Source organism: Pithys albifrons, chromosome 3, assembly GCF_047495875.1.
Source record: "Pithys albifrons albifrons isolate INPA30051 chromosome 3, PitAlb_v1, whole genome shotgun sequence".
Lineage (NCBI taxonomy): Eukaryota > Metazoa > Chordata > Aves > Passeriformes > Thamnophilidae > Pithys > Pithys albifrons.
In genome coordinates this window covers 74,460,574-74,485,371 of record NC_092460.1, presented here as the reverse complement: position 1 = coordinate 74,485,371, position 24,798 = coordinate 74,460,574, and the positions used below count along the sequence as shown (strand labels likewise).

Below are 24,798 nucleotides of genomic sequence, written 5' to 3'. Positions count from 1 at the left end.
TTTGATATTTAAATATACACCAAATTTAAAAGGTATGGTTTTGTGATTTGAAGGCATGAAAAACCCCAATCTAATTCTGAAACCTTTACATTTAAGAGATTTATGATATATAAAATAGGTGTATTTCTGCTGAACGTTTTGGAGTTGGTGAAAAGTATATTTGGATGCAAAGAAATTTAGTCAAAACCAGTTTGAGTAATTTATTGGTTGACACTGAAAGAAGTACTATGATTTGAAAACTTGCATCTTGAATGGTCGTTAATTGTGGTATTGAGAAAATGAAATAACCAAATGCCATATGTTTATTGCAGATATGGGATTCCTACTTTTTCCTTGCTGTCATTTTTATAAATCAGTTATGTCTGCAACTGGAGATGTTCACACCTTCCAAGAAGAAAAAGGTTTTAGAGAAGTAAGTATTGCTGTCAGCTTTTAGAAAACTGTAATAGATCAAAGACTTCTCAAAATGAAAGACATAGGAGGTTGCAAAAGGGCCTACCAAAAAGTTAACATAACTATGTCCATTGTCTAGAACGAGAGTTGGTTCTGGCCCTTTGAGTAGGTGTTCAGAGCTGATAGCCTTCATACAAGTGCCTAAATTGGTTCAGATACTGGGAGAAAAACAGCCACATTGTAGCAGTGCCAGCACTCTCTGCCCATTCACGCGTAATTCGACTCACACTCGTTCAGGTGTTTCTGCCATGCATGCACTGTTGTCTGTATGAATTAACGGTATTTCTTTAAGCTAAAGCAAAACTATTTATTCTCAGAGAGACAACTAGAGCATATTACTGCAAAAAATAGCTTTTGCTTCACAGCTGTGTTACTGATGTATAGCATTTTGAGACTATTTCAGATAAACCTGGGTTCAGGTGCTTAGAAGTACTGTTTTAGCCGTGTACAATGGAAAGAGCAAAAAATTGGAAAAAATCATCACTTTCAAAGTATTTTTTTATGGACTGTAATTAAGACATTTCATTTAACAGTGTCACAAAATGGCATATGAACTTGATCTTATTAAATTATCTTTCACTAGTTTGCTTCATTTTTTAATATGTTGCAGATATGGTGACATGCGGGTAACAATGGGATGTGAAATCTTCAGTATGTGGCAAAATTTAGGTAAGTAAATACATCATCGGTAGATCATAAAATGAAAAACAATTATTATTTCTTCACCTATAAAATACATTTCACAGTGGTAGAGGAATTGTTGCTAATTATGTTCATGTGAAGTCTTGATTCAAGTTTATGAAAAAGCTTGTCATCTGTAGTTCCCTTATTTATAGCTAAACTCAGCTTTCTGAGCCTTGATACTGTATTTGACTTATCCCTAATTCTTCACAGAGAACTGAAAGAATACCATCAGAGAAAACTGAGGAAGAAAGTACTGCTCTTTTGGGGCAGAATTATTATGTCTTGGAATATGCTGATGTTCTTAATTTTAGGCCTGTTGCCAAACAGTTTAACGAAAAGACATACATCTTAATTCTGAAGCTCTCCAGAGGTGCTGGATTTGCATCAATTCTTCTCCAAAGCCTTAGTTGCACTAAAATACAAGGGCATAAACAAGTCATTGACTAATGTGTAAATGACACATTGGACAACAAATTAAAAGTGTAGCATTTTTACCTATTTACACTATTTGGTATTGTTTACTCACTCTAAGGCATCCCTCTAAATTATGTGAATCTGTGAGGGGTATTTTGCAACCGCTATATCAAGGATCCACTCCCATCTCCTTCCTGCATCCCTGCTTTAGTTTGCATTTTCTTCCCACTCACATTGTTTTCTGCTGAACAGAAACCTGGGATTCAGGGAAATGATGCCTTTCAATAGGGCCGAGGTTTGTGGGTTACAATATAGAGCTCATGTGGTAATGTGTCCAATTAGATACTACAGTCAGGATATTTATTATAACTGATGTTATGCTAGTCAGCATTCTACAGTTCTTGTAGCAGTAAGAGTCATTGAAAGCCTTGATCCTTGTACAGTCACTTCCATATGGATATGCATCCTAGGATGTTGCCAGAAAAGAGAATTCTTGTTTTCTTTTGCACAAACACAGACACTGAACAGAGCAGCAAGCAGGGGTGACTACCCCCTGGAATACCAGAGGTAGGCTGGATGTAAATTCATTCCCAGCTTGGAAAATCAGTGCATCCTGATTCATAACCCCTCTATTTTGAAGATATTAGAAGTCTTGTGGAAAACTGAAACTGAGTGGTCATCTTTACTGTATGCCATTTCTAGCTTTTCTGACAGGAACTTAGTTTCCTGCTAAGCAGAATATGGTGAGATAATGGAAGATGTTTAGCACTGATTTTAAAAGTACTTATATTGAGAACAGCTGAGTCATATCTTCCTTTTCCTGCAATCAAAATATGTATTTACACTTCTATACTCCCAAAACTAAAGATAGGTAAAAATCAGACTACTGACCTCTTTTTGATGAGCACAAAACATCAGAGAGTTAACCAACCATTTTGTAAACACAAGGATGTAGAGCTTAGGAACCAAACCATTCTTGTGAAATGTAAATGAAATGCCCACAGAATGCTTTGTCTCTATTCTCCTACTGGAAGGCTAACATGGGATACAGTTAACCCACTGTCACTTCTGAACTCAGTATTGCATAATAGAATCTGATAAATTATGTTGGCCTTATATTCTTGTATTGTCTACGAGTTTCACTTTTTGAGTTTAAGAATATTGCCCATGATGTAATAGACATGAGATTAAAACAAAAATCTGTAGACATTTAGAGTGCTATTTTTTCATTGTTGAGATGGTATTTGGGTTACTTGATAACTCACAGGATACTCAATTCACATTCAGGTTCATGTTTGTTTTCGTTTTAGGGGAACACAAGCTTCACTTTATTCCAGCATTGATTGGCCCCTTCTTGGAAGTGACCTTGATCCCTCAGCCAGACCTGAGGAATGTAATGATTCCGATTTTCCATGACATGATGGACTGGGAGCAAAGGCGAAGTGGCAACTTTAAACAGGTACTTTTGAAAGTGTTTATAAGACAGGACTGACACTCAATCACTTTGGAGAGTCCTGGTGGACTTAAACCTGGAGTTCCATTGGTGGTTTAGGGTGGAGAAGGTAACCACAACTATACCTGCTGGAGAGGGATTACAAGGGTTTCCCTTTTTACTCTCTGCAGGGCTAGTAAGATTCTCCAATTAATACTGTCATGTTGGTAAGGTAAGGTGACGGATAAAATCCATGCCTGCTGAAGTGAAAAACAAAGCCAGAGGTGTTTTCAACAAGGCTGTTGTGGTGGTTTTACACTTCTGCTTTACGGTAGTACAGACTACTGGTTAGATAGGATTCAAGTAGCTTCCCTTCTGGTTAGTAAGAAAAAAGACCAGATGTTCCTTCTGAGGAATGTTCTTCTGTAAGGATCCAAGTATTCTTGTTGCTCAAACACTTTCTTAATGGGCTAGGAAGGAACGACCAAGTGTGCCATCTGCTCCCGCAGCTCCCACTCACTTCTTTCAGATTGCCTCAAACCATTTTCCAGTGCCCTCCTTCCTGCTGTTTCAAAATGAAAGAAAGCAGAAGTATTTTAATTACTTCCAGGCAATCATAATGCTTAGAGTGGGAGCTGTATCTGAAACACAAAACAAAGCATTAAGAATGGAGGAATGCATGTGATGTAAGTAGGTATCACTATCGACTTATAAGCTTATCATTAAAAATTGCAATAGAAATGTTAACAAGAAGTAAGAAGGAAAAAGTCCACTTGTTCTGATTTTGTATGTTTGCAGCTTGGGTTTAAGTATAAGTGGTAATAGATTTATTCTCTAATAAAATATCTTGACAACACCTTGGTTTTTTCCCTAGATTTGTGGTTGCTAATATATTACTGATAAAAAGGAGATTTGAAATATTAATGCACAGTGTGACATTCTCTATGTTTTTTATAATCAGTACACTTAAAAATATGCTTTGAAGAAGTCATTAACCATCAGATATTTAGTGTAAGTTTCTTTGCTAGCTAATATGTAAGTCCAGCTAATTTGATCAAATACACTGGCAGGTAAGGAGGACTGGGAAAGTAAGTCTGAACTCCCAAGTATTCTGAACAGTACAGACATTTATAAATATTAATTTATAAAGAATGGAGTGTGGGTCAGAAAAGATGGTATTTTTGTTTAAGTCTAAGAAAATAGCTTGTGCTTAGAGCCCTGCAATGGGAATTCAGGCAATTTATTTGGGCTGTGTGCTTTTCCTCTGACTCCATAAATAGATAGCTGCCTTAGCAGCAGCAAATGCTACTCAGCCTGTAGTTTTAAAGTCATGTTACTCAATTTAAATTAGCTCCCTCCCACCAAAAAAAAAAAAAAAAAGAAAATACACCACACACACAAAAAAAAGCAAGCCTCACAAATGCTGGAAATGATAACAGCTTCAAAGAGATGAAGTGACTTATCACATGATTGACCAATAATTCTAAAATATGCATATAGCAAAGTCCCTTACATAAAACCAGATCTTCCCTCCATTTTCTCTAATCTCATTAAAGGAAAAAGAAGCTGTTTACACCACACTTATATGTTGCAGGTAGAAGCAAAGCTGATTGACAAACTGGACAGCCTAATGTCAGAAGGTAAAGGTGACGAAACGTACCGAGAGCTCTTCAACAGTATGTGAGTAATGTGTTTTTCTTACGCTAATTCCTTGAGTTCAGTTGGTTGTATCAGATGCTGATGTCATTGTAGAGAAGTAATGCTTAAAACAGTTATGAATCTCATTTTTTTCGTTTTCTTTTTTTGCTTTGTTTTGTTCAAAATCTGAAGAATAAAACGGTCTTGCATAGCATCTGTAAAGTCTGGCAGTACTTCTTGCATATAGCTATAATTGGGAAAAGCAAAAACTGTTACATCACAGAACATCCTCTACCTACTAATTTTAAAATCAGAAAAGCAAGAAATGCTTCATAATTGCATAGGGTGCAGGTAGAGCTCAGAAGTAGCATTTTGAAAACAAAGCATGAGAATTCAACAAAAAACATTTAATAACTGATTTTCTATTGCCAGAAACATTTATTCCTCTGAGTAATGTCACTTGTTGATTTCTTGTTTGATGTAAACAATTTTGTTGATTCTGATCAGATTATTTATTTTTATTTTCTTTTATACATCACTGGTTAAGTTTTTAGTGCTTTTTAATAAATGGCATGTCACTTCAACCTAATAGGAAAAGTTAATGATAGTGTTGAAGCCCCTAAAGTTGCCCATGAGTTATCCCAGCAACTGAAATAAATGATTGTCACAGAGCACAGGTACAAAATTACTAACTGAACTCTGTCTCTGTTGTTCCTCAGAACTACATTCCACCAAAGTGAAAGATTTCACTTATTTCTGGTGTGTTTATTTTGGTCAGAGATATATTGTTCCTCTCCAGGATTCCAAGCTGCAATGTTTTCTTCAGTACTATTAAACACATGACCTTTTTCTGTTTGTATCACTTCTTAACCATTGCTTCTTCTTTAAGTATTATTCTTAGCTCTCTTGTCTTTGCTTAAAGGACATTCAGGTCTTGGTGTCTGTGAATAGCAAACACGTAAAAATCTGTAATTGTACTGAGTTGTAAAAAAGAGAGTTCCTAAATATTTATCACGTACAGAAGCAAAAGTGGGTAGAGAGATTAGGCAGAATATTATAAAATTGAATGAATAATGGCAAACAGCAGTACAGTATGCTAAAGCAGAGCTTTCTCCTAATTATTCATGGCATTTTTCATAATACAAATAAAGATAATAAAAGGTAGGATGATTTCAATATTTTAGTAAAGCAGTATTCTAACTGCAAAATTAAGTCATTTAAAGCAAAGGCTTTCATTATAAAATGAAGTCTAAACACATTCTCTTGTGTGAAACACAACAGTGTGTCTGTCACTGGAATAACTTAAAATTCTATAAGAAAGCATGTTAGTATGAAATATAGTTCCTAATTTTTTTTTAAGTTTTTGAGTTAGATTTAAATAAGTTGATGTTAAACTAGTTGCAGTGAACTATGTTGAGAGGCTTTTATAAATCTAAATGCCGAAGACGCAGTCATAATAATTTAAATTGCAAAATGTCTCACAGCATCAGTATACTTGTTTCTATTATGCTATAGCAGAATTCAAAACTAAAGTCTTTGGGAAATCTCAGAGTAACTGCTCAAGTTCACTCCCAACTTATGAAAACAGTAGTATTTATCATTAGTTTTTTACTAAGTGTATTTGACTTCATACATTAACATCTTTCAAGAGGAGAGCTTGTAGAAGATACTAATTTAAAATGGAGGATGGCACAGTGTTGTAGAGTATGTGAAAGAAAATTATGAAAATCAGATGGACAGTTTAGGGAGCTGAAGGCAAGAGATAAGGTCAGTTATCCTGAGATTTTGGGGGTTTTTTTATTATTATTTCTTCCTTGGGTAATTTATACTAAGCAACATTAGAGAAGGCTATGAAATATGATACAGGTTTGCAGGAAGCAGTGGTTTCATAGTCTTTAATGAAAGCAAATTCTACAATATTACCTAACTTTCTGAAAATCAGGCTTGGTTACTTTTGATAGGTACAGCTGGGAGCCAAGGGGATGCACATAAATACTCTGGATACAGTCTGCTAACTGCAGTGGGTGTGATGCTTTCAGGTTTTGTTATGCTTTCTGTTTATTTTGCTTGAATTGGAAAATTAATTTAAATCTCTCAACTCCCATGTTAACTGCTTTTTTTTTTTCCAGAGTCAAATACTGCACTTTACCTATTTAGCTTTATTGCTCTAGTGCTTTGTAGAACATAACATCTTGGCTATGCTTTGGGAGCTCTAAGAACAGAGATTCAATTCTACCTAGATATACCCAGGGATGTATTTGACTAGCTTTCTCATCCTAAGTGTTTGTTCTGTGCATTCTGGTGGAAGATGTGTGGGGCAGAGAGGGAGACGTGCATTAGAAGGCAAGTTATAATTTGTTCAACTGACGACATTGATGTCAGTTTGAATAAGTACTTTGAATGCCTCTACACAACCCATTGTTAGAAATTGTATGTTTATAATAAATATGCCAATACATTTTTAAAGAAAATGCTTAAGTGAAATCCAGATGAAAACCATCTGTTTTAAAAGGGAACTCATACTTCCACTGTTTTTCTAGAGGAACTATAGTTCATTATTTTGATAAATTTAAGTTGAAATATTCCTGTTTTATACAGGGTTGAAAGGAAATAGAAAGGAAAAGTCAGTGCAGGAATCAAGGCTTAATAATGTAACAGGGTCTACTCTTATTTCTTGTTGGACACAAAAAGCTGCAACGAACGTAAGGTGAATTAAGTGAATTAAGGTAGCCTGGGTATTCTGTGTGAAAAACAGATGCCAGCTTAGTGCTTCAGCCTTTTCTGTTTAAGGATAGCTTTGCCATCTGTATGCTAGCAATGACAGATGGCCAGTCTCTGAATGTGAGGGAAAGACATCTGATTGCCCCCTAAAGAGAAGAAGTGAGTTTAAGATCTATATAAGAATGAAGCTGAGTATTTCCTCCACGCTTCCAGCAGAGCACAGCTTCATTTAGGTCAAATTTGTTTGGAGAATTGCATCTGTGATATCCCCTGGTATGTGAGGAGCTGAACAGAGCTGGAGTGTATAGCTAGTGCAGTTGGCATGTGGGAGTTACTGGGCGCTGTTACATGTTTGGTGAAATTGGGCGTGGGAGTTTTGTGGGACTGAGCATGCTCAGGGTAGATGAAGGTCAGTGGAGCTGACAGCTTGCCCACTGCACACGGAAGGTTCGGACATGCCATTAACAACTCTCTAAAAGCTCTAAGAATATATGGACATGGCAATTTTCACAGGCTTCTAAATAAACCATATCTGAGGGCATTTTCAGGGACACTGCTGAAATATCTCCATGGACATGTCATCCGTCTCAGCTCCTGCACCAAAGCATAAAAGTAACATAGCTGTGTATATAAATATTTCCATGCTCATTCTTAGAGAGGAAATGTGGGAAACTCATGCCTCAGTCATTAATATTTGATAACACTAAACAGTAAGAATCAGGGGCCTGTAACAGAATTCCATTGTGAATAACAATAAAATCATATCAAGTATAGTTTTAGTGACAGCTCCACTTACAACCCCATTTTGAAAGCTTTTCATTTCAATGTGTAATGTGTTTACATTAATGTCAGAACTGAACACAACAGTTTTTATCTTAATGACAATTTAAGCTAATGTGCATGATTTTATGTTCTCAGAAAGAAATTAAGAGGGGGAATCACCTTATTGAAATCCTTTCCCTATTCCTAAATTTCATGCATACTGAAATATTAGAGAAAGGAGGAGGAAAAACCTTCTTTGAAAAAGTTGAGGTCCCATTAAGAATGTATCTTGAGCTGATAAATATTCTTTTCTGGGAAGATCTTTAAATTCCCCATTTTTTGATGTATCAACAGGAAATGAATATATAAATTTATGGAAGAGTTGTGTTAAGTCTTTGGGCTATTAATATATTATGAAAATTAGGTACTTGATATATTTTAACCTGATGCAGCTAATATAAAAATCATTTGTTTTATCAATGCTTCCTGGACTAGAATTCCACTTTTTGGTCCTTATCCTAGGTAAGACATTGTTTGCAAATTGTGCTTCTTGGGAGGGTGTTTGTAAAAGAAAATATAACTGTCAAAGATGTTGCTAAGGTATTAAGGTACTGGTAAAAGCAGAGAGGTTGTCATAGTGACAGTTAAAAATAAACATTGACATTTTTCTGGCTTCTTTTTTTCAGTCTGCTGAAGAAAATTGAGCGGGAAACATGGAGGGAAAGTGGCGTTTCATTAATCGCCACTGTGACGCGCCTTATGGAGAGGCTACTGGATTACAGGTGAGTGACTATCACAATGTGGAAGTAGGGTTGTCATCTTTAAAATATTAGGAGACACACATGTGGTTGTCTTGCTCAAATGGTGACTGTGCATGGATACATGGATACATAACTGTAAGTGCTCAGAATCTCTGACAGCAGCTGCTTGGTCAACAGGAAAATGCAACAAGCAGCATGAAAACAACCACATAGTCCGCCCATGGTGTAAAAATCAAGGGGTATGAATGAGTGTCCTATTAAGGAATGTAATAACTTTTGGCAGTGGGTTAGTGACTCAAGTCTGCCTGAAGACTCAAATCTTAATAATAATCACCTGATAGTTGTTATACACATAATAAAATATTCTTATCACTATGTCAATCATGCTTAGTTGTAGTGTCAGCTGGCACAGTATGTATACAAAGATATGATCTGTGGGTGAACACCTTGCATCTGACTGTACCACATGAACAAAGGAGAGAAAAATGAGAGGCATGTACTCCTTTTCAGGATGTGAGACTCAAAGTGATTTTCTCAGTCAGTTTGGAGCCTGTGTAGAGACTTCAGGTTTAAGCTTAGTCCTCCTTATTGCCATCAAGTGCAGCACTGTGTAGAGCTTAAGTGTAAGGTACACTACATGATTCCATAGGCACACATGGTGAGACCTAGTAGTCCACTTGCTATCATCACTGATAGTTTGAAGGGAAAGCTATTTCGTCAAAAAAGAGATTGAGTTCTAAATTTCTAGAAGCCTGACAATTCTATTCCTCTTCAGGGATTGGTTGCATTACAACCTCCAGGATGCTCAATCATCCAGAACAATAGTATGCTGGAAGTTATGAGAGTATTTGGGACAATTATTTAGCTCATGTATGCAAGAACTTTTTTAAGTTATGTTAAATTTCTTTTCGTGGCTACATGGTGATGTCTGCCTGTTATCCTCTTACTCCAGCATGGTTATACTTGCTATTTTCCCCTGTCTGATAATAAACTCTGCATGATGCCATATTAATTTTGACTTCGGGGTCAGATCTGCTGTTTCCCCAAACATTAAATTATATTTATTATAAAAATTCTACAGAGAAAAATTTGGTGGATCTTGGAGCATTTTACAGAGGAGATCAGTGTAACTCTGCTTTTTCATGGGAGGACTAATGCTGTGATTCCATGGCTATTTTACATGTACACTGCTGCTGAAGAAAGCAAACTCATCCTTGTCCATGTGCTGACACAAGTGTTTGTGTTGCACTGTAGTGATCTGGCAGACATGGGACTAAAACTAACCCAGCAAAAGATGCTGCCTAACTTGCATGTCTTCCTGAGGTTTTTGCAAGTGGCAGTGCAGGCCTCGGAAGGAGTGCCTGAGAGCAGGAGGGGAGCGGGACTGCCTCTTCTGGCAGCCGTGCTGGCTTCTGCTGGCATCACTTGAGCACAGGGTATGAAAAACCAAATGATCTCCAGAAGTCACCTGGCAATTAAAAAAAAACCAAACAACATTACATTGACTTTCCTGGAAATTGAAGTGTTCAACGTACTAGGAAAGGAGGCATGAAACCCCTTACCTCCTTGAGTCAGCTGTTCACCAAAATGCTTTTGGGCAGCATCATTTCAGTCAGCTTGACAAGTCAAAAATATCTGTTTTCTGAGGTGTGCTTCACTGTAAGAGGATAAACATAATTCCTTTTGACTTTCATTACTTTCTGTTTTAGGGACTGCATGAAAATGGGAGAAGTGGATGGCAAAAAGATTGGCTGCACTGTTAGCCTTTTGGTTCGTATAATACTTTTTCACTTTTTGATTTCGGTTGAGCATTTAAACAGATACACATTTAAACAGGAGGTACTTTGCTTCTTGTTGCAATTTGAGTGGCATTTTACAGAATAATACTGAACTTAGGATTACAGTTTGTTTTTTTCAGAGTGAAATTGACACAGTGGGAAGTTAGTCTTCCTTGGCATTTTATGGCTGGATTCTGAGAGGTCTCCAATACAGCTTTATTCAGTTTTAATTCTTTTCCTACTAGATAAACTTCACCAAAGTACTTTCCAAGTTTAATTGTTCTCTGAGTTCATAGAAACAAACATGTCATACTTGCATGATTTCTCCTATTTCTTCTCTTCCCCAATAACTGATGAAAGTTGGTTCTTATAACATATAATGTGGGATATCTTCTGAATACTGCAGGCTAACTATTCCCTTCCCAGTAAAAAAGCCAGAAATGGTGCTCTAGGCCTCCTCTTGTCATGCTATCATCATTACAAGAGACCAAGAGTGCAAATTCATAGTATAAAAAAGATGTCATGTTTATTTACAAGTTGAATTTTGATTCTAGGCCAGTTTCCACTGACAAGTTTGCTGACTTCTGTTGACCTTGGAAAGTTTCCACTTCCATGATGAATGTTTTGGAAAGCTATATTTTTAGCCGGGGAAGAAACCACAAAATAAGCTGACTTGTAATTATGCATTTTTTGACGTCAGTGCAAGAATTTGGTATCAATTCTAAGTAGCAGTTATATGTAAGAGAACAAAGGATTTCTTCTGTAAAAAAAACAGTGCTCTAAATAGGGATGATATTTATTATGAAGCCACAGACAAGTTGGCTTTCTGTGAAAATATCTGGCATGATCTGAATTCTGTAAAGCACCTGGATTGTTTTCATCCCTAAGGAGTTTTAATCTGTTATTAGCAAATCATCCAAGATTTGTACCAAAATTAAAATATTTCAATTGCAAACACCATATTAATTTTTAATGGAATTTTCAATGACTCATACAGGCTAAGGTGCATTTCATATCCTATTAATTTTCAAACAAGTTTTTAATACTAGTTGCATATCAGAGAAACAATGAATGCTAAATTTTGAAAAGAAATTTCAATTACAGAAGTAGCACAAAAACTTAAAGAAATTTGCTTGCCCAGATGATGGATGAACTCATTGTCATCTCTAGTTGTCATGTACTAAGCCTGCTTTGAAGGTATTCTGACTTTCAAAGATAAGAGGACTAGATGGCATGAAAAGGGAGTTTTTTATGTTGCTTCGCTGTTCTTCCAGAAAACAGAATTGTCCAAGTTAACCACGTTATCAGATTAACTGGAATTATGCCACATCATGAAATATGCATGGGGGAGTAAGTATCAGAAGCAATAACTTATCTGAAAGGACAATGTAGGAGCTTTGTTCCTACTCTCACCACCCTGTGGATCATCTGCAGTGGGTTTTACATTAGTAATGTTTCTTTCGAAAAGCTGGTTTAAGAGGTGTCTAATGGAGTTAGTTTCTTGTGCATAAGAATCACGTAAGTCCAATTTAAAAGTTGAATTTCTAATGAAAGATCTCTGTCATCACAGAGCTGTACAAAACCATTGAAAGTATATTCAATAGCTTTTGATAACTCACTGAGGTCTTTTTCTCAGGCATCTCTGGACCTCAATGGGTTTGATATTCAATTAATGTTTCAGGTTCTATTAATTTAAAATTATACCTTCATTTTAGAAAGAGGATGTTTTCTATACTGGTAGATGGCATCATCCTATTTAAGTAGAGTATGTCCACCTGGCCTATTTGAATGTTATTTTCAAGCTGAAGTCTTTATTAATTAGGGAAATCTACATTTTACATCATGTCCCTCTTTGAAAACTACGCCTATTATATTTTATACCTTTAAATAGTTTGTTGAAAAATCACATAACACCTTTATTAGCATGCTGTTTTCCCTGAGCTGTGACTGGGTTGTCCTGCTGTGGTCTGCCTTACAGACCAACTGGACATTGTCAGAACCGACCTTCAGAAAAGAGCCAGTTGATTTGTATAGTTAAGATTTGTGACAAACGCTGGAGCCCTTTGTTTTTAGGGGTAAGAGTCAAGAACTCCAGTACTGCAGTTCAGTGACATATTTTTTCTTAATCTTTATGCTTTATTGCTCACAGTTCTGTTCTGTAGATTAGTATATTTTTCAGATAGGTAAATATGAACATACAAACAGATTTTTTTTCATTTTTCTCTTCTAAAGAGAAGCATCTGTTCCTGATCTACATCTTGTGGGAGGAAAAAGGAAGTTTTTGGATTCTAAAGGCAGATGGGGGCATGTCATTACAGAGCTTTTGATATATAGTTATTTTCTCAAATCAGTTTAAAAAATGCTTTCTCTATAATTTTTTTATTTTTATGTTTTCATAGTGTCCCCCCCACGTTTTTCTTCGATAATAACTCAATTTGGGAAACAGTGGCACAGATTAAGAATACTGTATGTTAGGAGACAAACTGCTTAGAGTTCAAAATAGCAATTTAAATAATAGAACAGAAATGGCTAATTGCTAGTGAGGACTTTTCTGTCCTATTCAGTTTTACTGAGCACAGCATGGTGTCCTGTGCATTGAGTATGGCTAGCAGGAGCACTCCAGCTGCATGTCCATTGTGAGTTTTGCATATACAGTTGTGCTTCTCTCCCTATAACTTTTTTATACTTTGCTTTAGGGCTTGTAAATAAATAATTAATGGTTTGAATCTAAGAATTGTGATGTTGCAGTCCATATTTTATCCATGTAACAACAAATGGCAATTATATGTCCATAAATCTTTAGCCACAGCTAGGCATTTTGTCCTGAATATCAATTTAGAGTGCAACTTGGCACATTTCAATGACACAATGCAGTATTTATGCATTAGTTACCAGCTTCAGTTAGTGCTGAACAAGCCACAGTTTTAATTCAGGATTATGCTGTTTACAATACTAAATAGCTCTTCTTAAAGCTACCAAAGTCCTTTTGGCATTTTGCTATGTAAGGAAGAAGAATAGATATACCAGGCAGTAGATATTTTCTTAAAAAGTTACTACAAAAGTCAGAGGCTGTCAATATTTTAAAATCAACATAAAGCTTTCAACAAGATCTTAAATGGCCTCCGGGTCTATTATACTATTTTTAAAGAAAGCTGTCAGATTTCAGTTCTGTTGGGATCTCCCTCTTATGTTCTGTGAGAATTTTAAAAAACATTCAGGAGCATGTTGATTTGTCTACTGAATTTTTTTTTTTTTTACTATTTCTAACTGTATTACTGCATCATTTCTGTGTGATGACTTCATACATGTGAAACTTTCAGATCTCTGCATGTATTTCTAGCACATTATGTTTGAAGTCTTTTGTTTGTAGCCACTGTCATAAATTTTTTAACTACTACATTTCATTCAAACATTCAATTTTATTTCAGAATTTTTACAAGACTGAACTGAACAAGGAAGAGATGTATATTCGCTATATTCATAAGCTCTATGACCTGCATCTGAAAGCACAAAACTTCACAGGTAATTGATTACAAACTAGAAAAAAAACACATTTAGGATGGGTCTGTGGTTTTCAGTCTTTTGCAAACCTCTAAGCTGTATCCTCAGTGCAGAACATCCTGACCCAGGCAACAGCTGTTTCCTTGCCTAAATGATGTTTCTCAAAATACAGCTCTTTTCAGCCCCACAACTCTACTACTATTTGCTCTGTCATCTTGAACAGAGATTGCTCCTGTTGATACAGACTAAGAACCTAACTTTTAGTTAAAAAAGAAAAAGAAAGAAAGAAAGAAAGAAAGAAAGAAAGAAAGAAAGAAAGAAAGAAAGAAAGAAAGAAAGAAAGAAAGAAAGAAAGAAAGAAAGAAAGAAAGAAAGAAAGAAAGAAAGAAAGAAAGAAAGAAAGAAAGAGAGAGAAAGAAAGCAAGAAAGCCAAATATCACTTACTAATGATGGAACAGGTACTCTGATACGTAACAAGTATAGCACTTGCATGATGTCTTTCTGAATCTTCACAGACCACATTTGCAGTAATATTGTCCAGGATTTCTCAATGCTGAATTTGTGCCAGGACTGGCTGTTATCTTTTCAATGAAGAAATAGGAAGATGTTGTGCATAGCTGTTGTTTATACAAGTTACAATGCACTTCATTTGGGTAGATACATGCCATCAATAATTACTGAAAAAGAAAAGATCAATATCATTTTAAATCACACAATCTTTGTTTGCCAAAATATTTTACTGCCCGTGTAATACCTCCATTTTTTTCCCCTTCTTAAAAGCAGATTAGTTGCCTGGGGGTCACTAGTAAAAAGGCTACAGGTACCTACTGACACAATAAATTTCCTTGTGCTTTTCTGCTATCCATAAGAAAGACTGTTCACTTGGAATGTCCACAGGCCCTTTGCACTTCATGGATTTAAATGTGGACTAGATTGCAGGATATATTAAGGAGAGATTTTTATTTCCTCATGTGACCTGGCAATAGTGAGTCACAAGAGAGTTTTGATTATCAAGCAGTCTCTTTGCCACAGCTTTTGTTTGACTTTTGTGCCAAACTATTCATTTCCTGATTTTACATAAGACATCTTAGTAACTCTTTGAGCAATGTTGAGTTCCCTTTACACACTGGGTACTAATATGTGTCCAGTTTACCTGCAGCAGTGATAACCAGTGATATGAACCTAATTTTTGAAATTCTTTTGCCATCCATTCTGATTTTAAACAGTATTTTGCTCAAAATTTATTTTCAGAAGTTGGTTGTGTTTATTTATAACCTGTGTTATTTTTGTATTCTTTGCCATGGTGGATTTCACCACTTTGATTTGTTTTTTCTTTTTCTTTTCTATGAGAGCTTTAAAGAAGAATTATACCACACTCATAGCTTTGGGATAGAGAAGGTCTTTCCAGTAGAAAACAGACTTAAGTAGTCCATTGCCTTGTCTTATCAGTGACAATACTATATATTGAACAGACCTTTTGTAAATCAGCTGATCTAAAGAGTGTGGGATTAGCAAAAAAACTTTGATACTTAAGCAGTATTCCTACATGTTGCAGCATTAGTTTGCTAACTGTATAGTTTCATTCTAGGGATGAAACCAGCTTGCCCCTAAAATGATTTTTCTGTCCTTATCATAGTATGATTTACTGGACTGTTTCTAAATATCCTCTGTTAAAAAAAAAAGGCTTTTTATACATTATATACAATAACTTCAAATCTTTCTTTACACAGCACTCAGTTACAGCTATAAATATACTTCTTTTGAGGCTGAAGTACATAAAGGCACTGATTTCTCTTGTGTTCCCTCAGTCACCTGAGAACTGTATTGAGACTGTCTTTGTATCTATCCACTTTAGAAATGTCTAATGTTTTGAATCTTTCCTGTATAAATTGAATTTCCTACACCATGAGTCAACCCTGTTTATCTCTCCTTACTGTTTTGGTGCAAGTCAATAGTTACAGATTTCTCCCTGAGGTCCCAATATGTTATTTGTTGTGCTGGCCGCTGCAAGACATAGGATGCTGGGTAAAGGAACTCTTCAGCCTTTTCATCCAATATGGCCATTCTTATTTTAGAAAACTTCTATGTATGTTTATTATAATTTAAAAAGAAATTGTTATGGCAGACAAAACTCTGTTAAAATAAGGACTTGGATAGCAAGTTTAGAAAGGAAGGGTCATAGTGAGCTATCTTGGCATGTATTTATGTTCTGCTGTCTTTTGTTTCCTTATGATTTTGAAGGATTTGTTGTTATCAACTTCATGGATTTTTAAAGTTGGTAGTTAAATGTGCTGCATGTTTTGAGTACAAAGCTGTAGCTTGAAACTATGACAAAAGTGGTTCTCAGTGAAGTAGCGGGAAAGCTGTGATGCCACAATGAAGATTGTCTGTGCAAATTAAGCTGGTCTCCCTTGCACATACGTATCACAACACAGCATTGTTTGACAACTCTGGGATTCAAAGCACACTCTCCCACAAATATCTGCTGCAGTGAGGTTTTGTCATCCACAGATTCTTAGGTGGATGTATAAGAGGAACACTGCTGTTAGAAAAAACACTGTGGAGTTTGGCTTAAGTCTTCTGTATTATGGGAAATCATATGGCAGAAGCAGAAGTAGGATATGGTTGTCTGGGGCAAACTTACCTTAGCACAAAAAGTACTTTATAGTTATTTTTTACGTTATGTACAACCTGTAAAACCTGCATTAAAGTAAGTCCAACAGGGAACTTCTTTCTTTAATGCAGTACATCTCCAGAACATGGCCCATCTTTGCACTGACTCACTCATGCAAAGTGGTCCTGTGAGTGGAAACACAAACTTTGAAGAGTAACTTGGAAATCAATAATACATATGCTCAGTTAGACAAATTGAATCATCATAGCCAGTAGTAATTCTGGTGGTTTGTAATTGGCCAAAGTCTGACTTTACAATAGAGAGACTTGTTTAGTATTATTTTAGTGTACTGTTCCTGAGGAATTCTTGAAATCAAAGTAAAAATAATTTTGATATTCCTAGCTAATCTCTACCAAGCATGATCTAAATATTACTACACAGCTGTCTGACCAGAAAGCAACAACAGGTTTGATTCATACCAAAAGAAAAAAAAAATAAATAAAATTGTAAAAATTAGAAAGGGAAAAATACTGCATGTAAACTTCTACATTGCTTGTTATTGCAAACTGTTAAGGCTGAGCTATCAGGGTTTTATTTCTCTATGGAATTAATGAATTCTATTAAGCACACATCTACCTCCCTATTTCCCTCCCAACGCTGACATCTTTGGGACTGTCCACAGTCCTATCTGTATTCTTTTTCTTTTCTGATGTACCTCATCCTCCAGTCCTTGTTCCCTTTTTCAGATAGCAGAGTCACTGAGAGTTTCTCCTTAACAGTAGGGAAGACTGGGGCTAAGCAGAAAATGGTTTCTTAATTTCTCCCAGACTCCAGAAAAACTGTCCCAGTGACTCAACTTCAAATCGTGTGTAAGAATTTTTAGCTGAATTTATTATAGCTGTAGATAGTAACTCTGTCCAAAACCAGCACTACCTTATACTCAAAATAAATCCAGTAAAAAGATGCCTCTCAAGAAGAACATTCACATTTCTGTGTACTTTATTAGTCTGTTTTATTTGTTTGGTGTTCACAAGTGCCATGCCCTGATTTGTCTTGCAGAGGCTGCGTATACACTGCTGCTGTACGATGAGCTGTTGGAGTGGTCTGACCGGCCGCTGAGAGAATTTCTCAACTACCCCATGCAAACAGAGTGGCAACGGAAGGAGTGTCTCCATCTGACCATCATTCAAAACTTTGACAGGGGAAAGGTAAACCAGTCCTATTTTACTGAGTGGATTTGGGAAGGGTAGTTTATTCATTTTAGGATATGTGTTCCAGGGTTGCAGCCTTGTCTCATTGAGGGTGTGTCATTGCCTGATTAAGCAGTTAGTTAACACTGCAGTAGGTTTCCTCTAATCCAGTGTGTGTATCCTAAAAATCTCATGCTTACATGTGAGAATAATTTGCACTTGTGTAGCCGTTTGCTTTGGAACTGTCAAAAAAGTTTATAAAAGATAATAAAAGTTTAATTTATCTTCTTTTAGAAGTGGTGAAAATGACCATTATAAACCTAATGAAATTCACTTAGTGACCAATTGAGGATTACAAAGACTATGTTTACACCTTCAATATCATGTTGTCTCTTTTAGAAAATAGTAATTAATGTGTTTGAGGGATCACAGTTCATTTCATTACTGATAAGGCTTATTCTGGATTAAACAAGAGTAATTCTTCTGTAGTCTAAAATTTTATATACACTTAGTGGTTTGATTTGCCTTGCTGATAAACAAGCAATGCATTGCAATTCTGGGTAGCTAGTGTAAAATCCACATAAGCCTAGTAAATGTAATCAAACAGACATTGATTATCAGGTTTTTCAAACAATTCTCTAATTATATTACAAAGTCGAATTTACACAGTGTGATAAAACATTTTCTAATCTACAAAAATTAAGGAAGATATGTTAAGGATACAATTTTAAAATGTAAAAATCATACTATATTGAATCATCTCATGTAGTATCAAAAGAGATGTCCACTCTTATATTTTGTGCAGTCATAGTCCAAAAAGAATAATTTATCAAGTAAGTTCTGAATATATTTTTAATCCTTCAAAGAATTCATCAGTATTACTCAGCAGCTGTCAGTAAATGTAGTGGACAGTTTGTTCAAATATTTTCAGATATGGGAATTATGACTTAGCACACATAGAACAGACCGCTAATAAATAACAAATTGTTACACAGTTGTTTTGAATTGCTGAACATCTTTTACTTGCTTGCAGTGTTGGGAAAATGGCATTATCTTATGCAGGAAAATTGCAGAACAGTATGAGAGCTACTATGACTACAGAAACCTCAGCAAGATGAGGGTAATGTACCTGAATACTTTTCATTAACCAGGAATCCAAAAGCTTTTTAGTTTGGATTATAAAATATTACTTAGAAAATGAAATTTGCCACAGAATGGTCCTTAGGTTTGGGTTGCCAGTCCTATTTTTTTACCCTGAGGGTTTTTTTTTCTATCATAAAGATTATTAAAAAAAGGAGTGTGAGCTTTCTGAAGAAACAGAGGAAAAGCATAGCTTCATAGAATGGTTTGGGTTGGAAGGGGCCTTAAAGATCACCTAGTTCCAGCCTCCCTGCTGTGGGCAGGAACATCTTCTACTATACCGGGTTGCTTAATTTTACTATAAAATTAATGTTCTTGCAATGTTTTTTATAGTACATCCTTTATTTTTGTGTATGCTTATTCAGAAAAATTATATTACAAATTCATTTCCACTGGTTTCTTACAGTTTATCCAGGGAATGTGGTCTGTGCAGTCCTTCACTAGGAGCAGCAGCATATCTTTCAGCAAATAGCTTGCCACAAGCCATGTACACCTTTGCAATTTTTTTAATTTACTGCCTAAAAATATGGTCTAATATTATATAGCCAAAATGATTCTTTCCTGGCACAGTCTTCCTGTTGTGTCTTTCATTTTTCTTAGTACCATTAAGCATTGTTTCTCATTCTTTCAGATACTGCATTTTAAAGATTATTCACTCTTCTGTTTCCTTATCTGCTTCTGATGGATTCAATTTTGTATTACAGCTTGCCTTTTAAATTTTCTATACGTATAGGATGCTTGCTGCTAAGAGTGACTGAAGCCCCTTTAATCCTGAGCTGATTAACAACATTATGCAAAATTCTCAACACTGAGCTATGTGGCAGTACTCACTGTGATCTGCTTATTCCATATATATTTAGATATGCCAATGGCAGAATTCTATAAGCAAAAGCAAACTGACTATCATTGCGTGAATGAAATTATTAGTTTATGCATGCTTAATTAATTGTATTTAATGTGTTTTGTGTTTGAAGTATCCTTCTACTGTATCTGTGCCATCTATGTTAATCCAAAAATGGAGGTGTGGGGATTTCTCATAGCAATATAATTAGGTAGCTCTTGTATTAAATAACTGTGTGCATTACCTGAAATAGGGCTAATACTGTGGGGTGTTTTTTTCACAGTGTTAAAAACTTTGCTGAAAATATCAGAAAAAAGGGACTGATAATAAGATCCCTTTGTGTCAGTGTTTGGAGTGAAATAAAGCAGGATGTATTGAGTAAACATTACGTTAATTGCTATTGTGAAATTTTAAAGGAACTCAGATTTGTTCTGGAAATCATTGGAATGATTTGGACACAACTGTCTTGAATATGGAAATTGGCTTTACTGATTAAACTGACCACATTAATGCCTTGTGTTTGGATGATTAGCAGATTACTGAGCCATGTGTTTCAAACTGCCTTTCTGTTTTACCCCATTAATATAGGTACTTCATATTTAAAAGGAATTTTTTTTTATTTCTTGGAAACTTTCAGGTCATTAAAGAGGTATAATTATTTAACCTGATGCATTCAAAGACTTCTGGATGTCCTTGTTGTTGCATCAAGATACATTGCAATTCTGTTATTCCATAGCTGAAAGACCCTCCCTTTTGGGATAGCTTATGATAAAAATATGTTTCAAAAAATACTAACTTCAGTTCTTATCAATCTCACACAGATGATGGAAGCATCTTTGTATGATAAAATTATGGATCAACAGCGTTTGGAGCCAGAATTTTTCAGAGTTGGATTCTATGGGAAAAAGTTCCCATTCTTCTTGAGAGTAAGTGAGAATGAAGTACTTCTGGAAGGCAAATTATGTCATTCATAATCACTTTATTTATGTGAAAATTTGTTCATGCCGTATGTAAGTTTTATCCTGTGAGAAATTCTTCACCCTCATTTTTCAGGCTTAAGAAAAAGTCCTGACTAATGGAAAGACAAATGGTAGGCTTCTAGAGTCCCTCATAAATTTAATATTCATGTTTATGTTGGAAACCATGGTGTTCCACAGACCAATGTCATCTTTTCATGTAGTTTTTTCCCTTAATGCTATTCTGTTTCTGCTGGTTGGCTCAGAAAAAGGCTGTCAGAAGAAGTATCCCCAGTAATTTAGCATTTAAATAATTACATTTCCAAGTTCCTTTTTTTAATGACTTAGAAATTCCACATGCTAAGTTTCATTGATTATCAATGTACCAAAACTGACAATATACATGAAGTTATTACTCTTGATCATTAATCTGGGATTCTGAAGTTACTGAAATGCCCTTGAAAATATTAGTTGAGTTTACACTGTTCCACAGTCTGTAGTGGTTTAGCTGCATTGACTGTCACCTTGGGAAGAGGACAGAATCGTTCTTATTCATGGAGCAGCTGCAATCATAATCTAAGTTTCTCTTCCTGTGGAAATGGAAATAAGTGATGAAGGAACCTCCTCTGTATGGTGGAGGCCTAAAAAGCCAGATTTGTCTTTACCTTAGTGATGGAGGAAATGATACTTTCCCAACAGTAAACAGAGAATGAAACTTTCCCTTGTAAAAGCAATTCAGAAACAGAATCCAATTGGAAGATAGTTCTTGATATTACCTAGTGGTCATTTGAATATAACTTGTTATGTTTGAATTTGAAAATGTTAATTAGGAAGAATTTAATGTCTAGATTGCTTAATGGCTACTGAAGAAGTAAAAGTGCTAGAAGAAGCTGCACAACAGTGAAGTACTTTCAGACCTTAAGTCTTTCACTGCTTATGCACCTTATGCAGTTTTTCAAGTTAAATGCACACAGCACAGATTTATGCTTGCAACACCAACAAGGACAAACTTAATACATTTGGTTTCATTTTTTTTATGGCAAAGCAGTTTGTAAGTCTGTATTTGCTGTAGAAGGAATAAACTTCATAATAAAGATTTCACATTTTAATTTTAGTTGAACAATAATAATGTTGTTTTCTTGCAGCAATTCCCATGAAAGTTCCCAGAATTCAGCTCCAGGAGTATTCTTTTACTTCATATTGCAGAAACTGGATCATTTTAATTTACCAGGCTGATAATGGATAAACATTTAGAGCATAAGGCAAATTGAATGCCTTATGCCATTTTCTTATGCAATGTTTTTCTTCAGAATTGTATAACATCAGAGCAAAGTTTCTTAGTTCCTCGTGGAATGGACTTCCAATGCATTTCATTGTCTTAACTGTTGGGTTATATTTTTGTTACATATTTTATACAGTCTCATATGTCGTTAGTTACATACTTTGTTCTACTACAAATAATTTCTCCCTTCAGATTTTTATTAAACTTTATAGTATAATTATTCCATTTTTCCAGACTTTTGAATAAAACATACCTTGTATGATAGCATTTTCCTCTTCTAACCTGTTCTTATGCCTTATTTTCATTCTTGCCTTTTATTTCTTATTTTTCCCTTCTTAAAATGATGCAAAATTCACCTGGAAAGTCTGTATTTAAGAGCATGTGTTTGGCTCCCAGTTATTTTCATGTAATTTGCTTTTCTTTTTTGTTTCCTTATTCTGTTTAGAATAAGGAATTTGTTTGCAGAGGACATGACTATGAAAGGCTGGAGGCCTTCCAGCAGCGAATGTTGAATGAGTTCCCACATGCCATTGCTATGCAACATGCTAATCAGCCAGATGAGACCATCTTTCAGGCAGAAGCACAGTGTATCCACATCATCACAAAGCCATACTCTGCAGTTATGTCTTTCATGCTTTTACAAAATGTAGGTACACCTGTAGCCAATTTCAATCACAATGTGCCTCCCCTGAAATAAATGGTAGGTGGGAATCACCCTGAATTTTGTCCCAGTCACTGTGTTATGTTTGGAATTTTTTTCTCTAATTGTTGGTTTTGTTTAAAAATCCCTTGGCAGGTTATAGAGATTCTTTCTTTAGCTAAAAATGTGTGTTGAACTATCACTGCTGTGATAATGATGTATCAGTTCAAGTTACAGTAATTTATCTTCTTACAGTATATTACGTTAGCATGGCATGACATATTATGTGCAAGAATATATTTAATTAAATCCCTTTACTCCATGTACTAGTCCATGTAAGTAGCTCTATTTCTGAAACAAAGATGAAATTTTGAACAAAACAGTACAAAGAAATTCCAAATGATCAAAAAGTCTCTCTGGTTCCTTGCCCAAACCATTAATAATCTAGAAGCATACATGATACACACTTTTGAAAGGGTTTTCTGTAATGCTTCTGAAGTCAATATGCTTTGCTAATTTGAGTGAAGTGGGATAGCCTTAACTCTTTACATACAGATTTGCAGATTTATGCAGTGACACCAATTCCAGAAAATCAAGAAGTCTTACAGAGAGATGGCATTCCTGATAATATCAAGAGCTTTTACAAAGTAAATCACATCTGGCGATTCCGATATGACAGGCCATTTCACAAAGGGACAAAGGACAAGGAAAATGAATTTAAGGTAAAGTATCATGTCCTTTCCTGAGCTACTGGACCTATGGATCTATTTGCAACAGCTGTATTATTAAAACATCATCTACAGTTGTGTTACTCAACTGAGTGTGGTATAACAAATTCTCTACAGGAGATGGTATCTCAGGTTTGACATATTTCACTTCTTATTTTTAATAAAATAATAGGAAAAATATACGGGAGATGCAAAGGTCTTATTGTATATGTGAATAGAAGTGAAAACTGTACCCATTTGGTTTTTTGTATCCATGATATATAGAAGGCAGAACTGGAGAGAGCATAGTAGCCTCCAGAAGAGTTTCTAAGGCAGATGGGATGACATTGTAAAGTAGGTAATGTGGGGTGTGAATAGGATTGCCTAAAGCTACCTCTCACTTGTGCATGGGAGAGACAGTGATGACTAAACTGCAGCATAATATTCTGTTCCTGTGATATCAGGACTAAAAGCTAGCTCTGAACCTAGAGATTGTCTCAGGGAAAAACAATAGTTCCTTCCATAGTATGTAAATTCCTTCTGTTCCTCCTAATAAAAATGTTACACTGAAAATTCATCTCTTGGTGTAATTTTAATTCTGACTGACTAGAAACACATCCTGATGCAGAACATATTCTGGTATTCAGACAGACAAAAAGAGTTATCCCATAATAATTTTGTTATAAAGTTAGAGGAAAGAACTGTAAGAGTAATAAATTAGCTAAATTGAGACACTGTTGTCTTCTAATTTAAGTTTAGGTTTTGTTTTAAATGTACAGCTTTTATATATTATGTATAAGCGCTTTCCTATGTGTTGATTTGTCATTTTACAAACCACTTGCATGAAGCATTTACCATTAGTACATATGAGTATCCCATCAACCATGCATTGTGGAATCTCAAACAGGACTTCACAAAAGAGAGCTGGTTACACTCTGTCATCTGTAAGTTGTTCTGCTTTTAACTCTTGTGCTTCTCGGATGTTATCTCAGGAAGGAATGTTAAAATGTTCATTCAGTTGTGAGTGACTTTTGGAGATTTGGGAACAACATATAATATAGATTACCATACTTAAAAGTGAAGAATCAGAAATTGCTGCTTAGTAGTAGGACCTAGAAAGTAAGAAGAAAAGTGAATGCCATCAGCTTATGGGATAGACATGTCAGTAGGAATTTGGATGTTAGCACCTTTTTTTTAATGTATACTATTACTGAAGGTATTCATAAACAATCAGAATAATTAAGGAAAATATAATATCAAATTAGGGAAATAAATTGGTTTTGT

General features: G+C 35.4%; 1 protein-coding gene across 4 annotated transcripts in view; it reads left to right on the top strand.

Annotated features, from left to right (window-relative positions):
• Positions 1 to 24,798, top strand: part of DOCK4 (dedicator of cytokinesis 4) — a 250,323-nt gene that overhangs the window by 201,911 nt on the left and 23,614 nt on the right. For 2 of the 4 annotated variants that reach the window (XM_071552418.1, XM_071552415.1), the window contains exons 29-41: positions 312 to 412; positions 1,064 to 1,122; positions 2,862 to 3,010; positions 4,578 to 4,663; positions 8,600 to 8,626; positions 8,791 to 8,886; positions 10,575 to 10,635; positions 14,072 to 14,165; positions 17,818 to 17,966; positions 18,982 to 19,068; positions 20,751 to 20,855; positions 22,613 to 22,754; positions 23,363 to 23,529. In XM_071552418.1, coding sequence (XP_071408519.1) covers positions 312 to 412; positions 1,064 to 1,122; positions 2,862 to 3,010; positions 4,578 to 4,663; positions 8,600 to 8,626; positions 8,791 to 8,886; positions 10,575 to 10,635; positions 14,072 to 14,165; positions 17,818 to 17,966; positions 18,982 to 19,068; positions 20,751 to 20,855; positions 22,613 to 22,754; positions 23,363 to 23,529 — 1,323 coding nt within the window. The remainder of the gene's footprint in view (positions 1 to 311; positions 413 to 1,063; positions 1,123 to 2,861; positions 3,011 to 4,577; positions 4,664 to 8,599; positions 8,627 to 8,790; positions 8,887 to 10,574; positions 10,636 to 14,071; positions 14,166 to 17,817; positions 17,967 to 18,981; positions 19,069 to 20,750; positions 20,856 to 22,612; positions 22,755 to 23,362; positions 23,530 to 24,798) is intronic. The other 2 variants (XM_071552419.1, XM_071552417.1) reach the window with 1 other exon arrangement.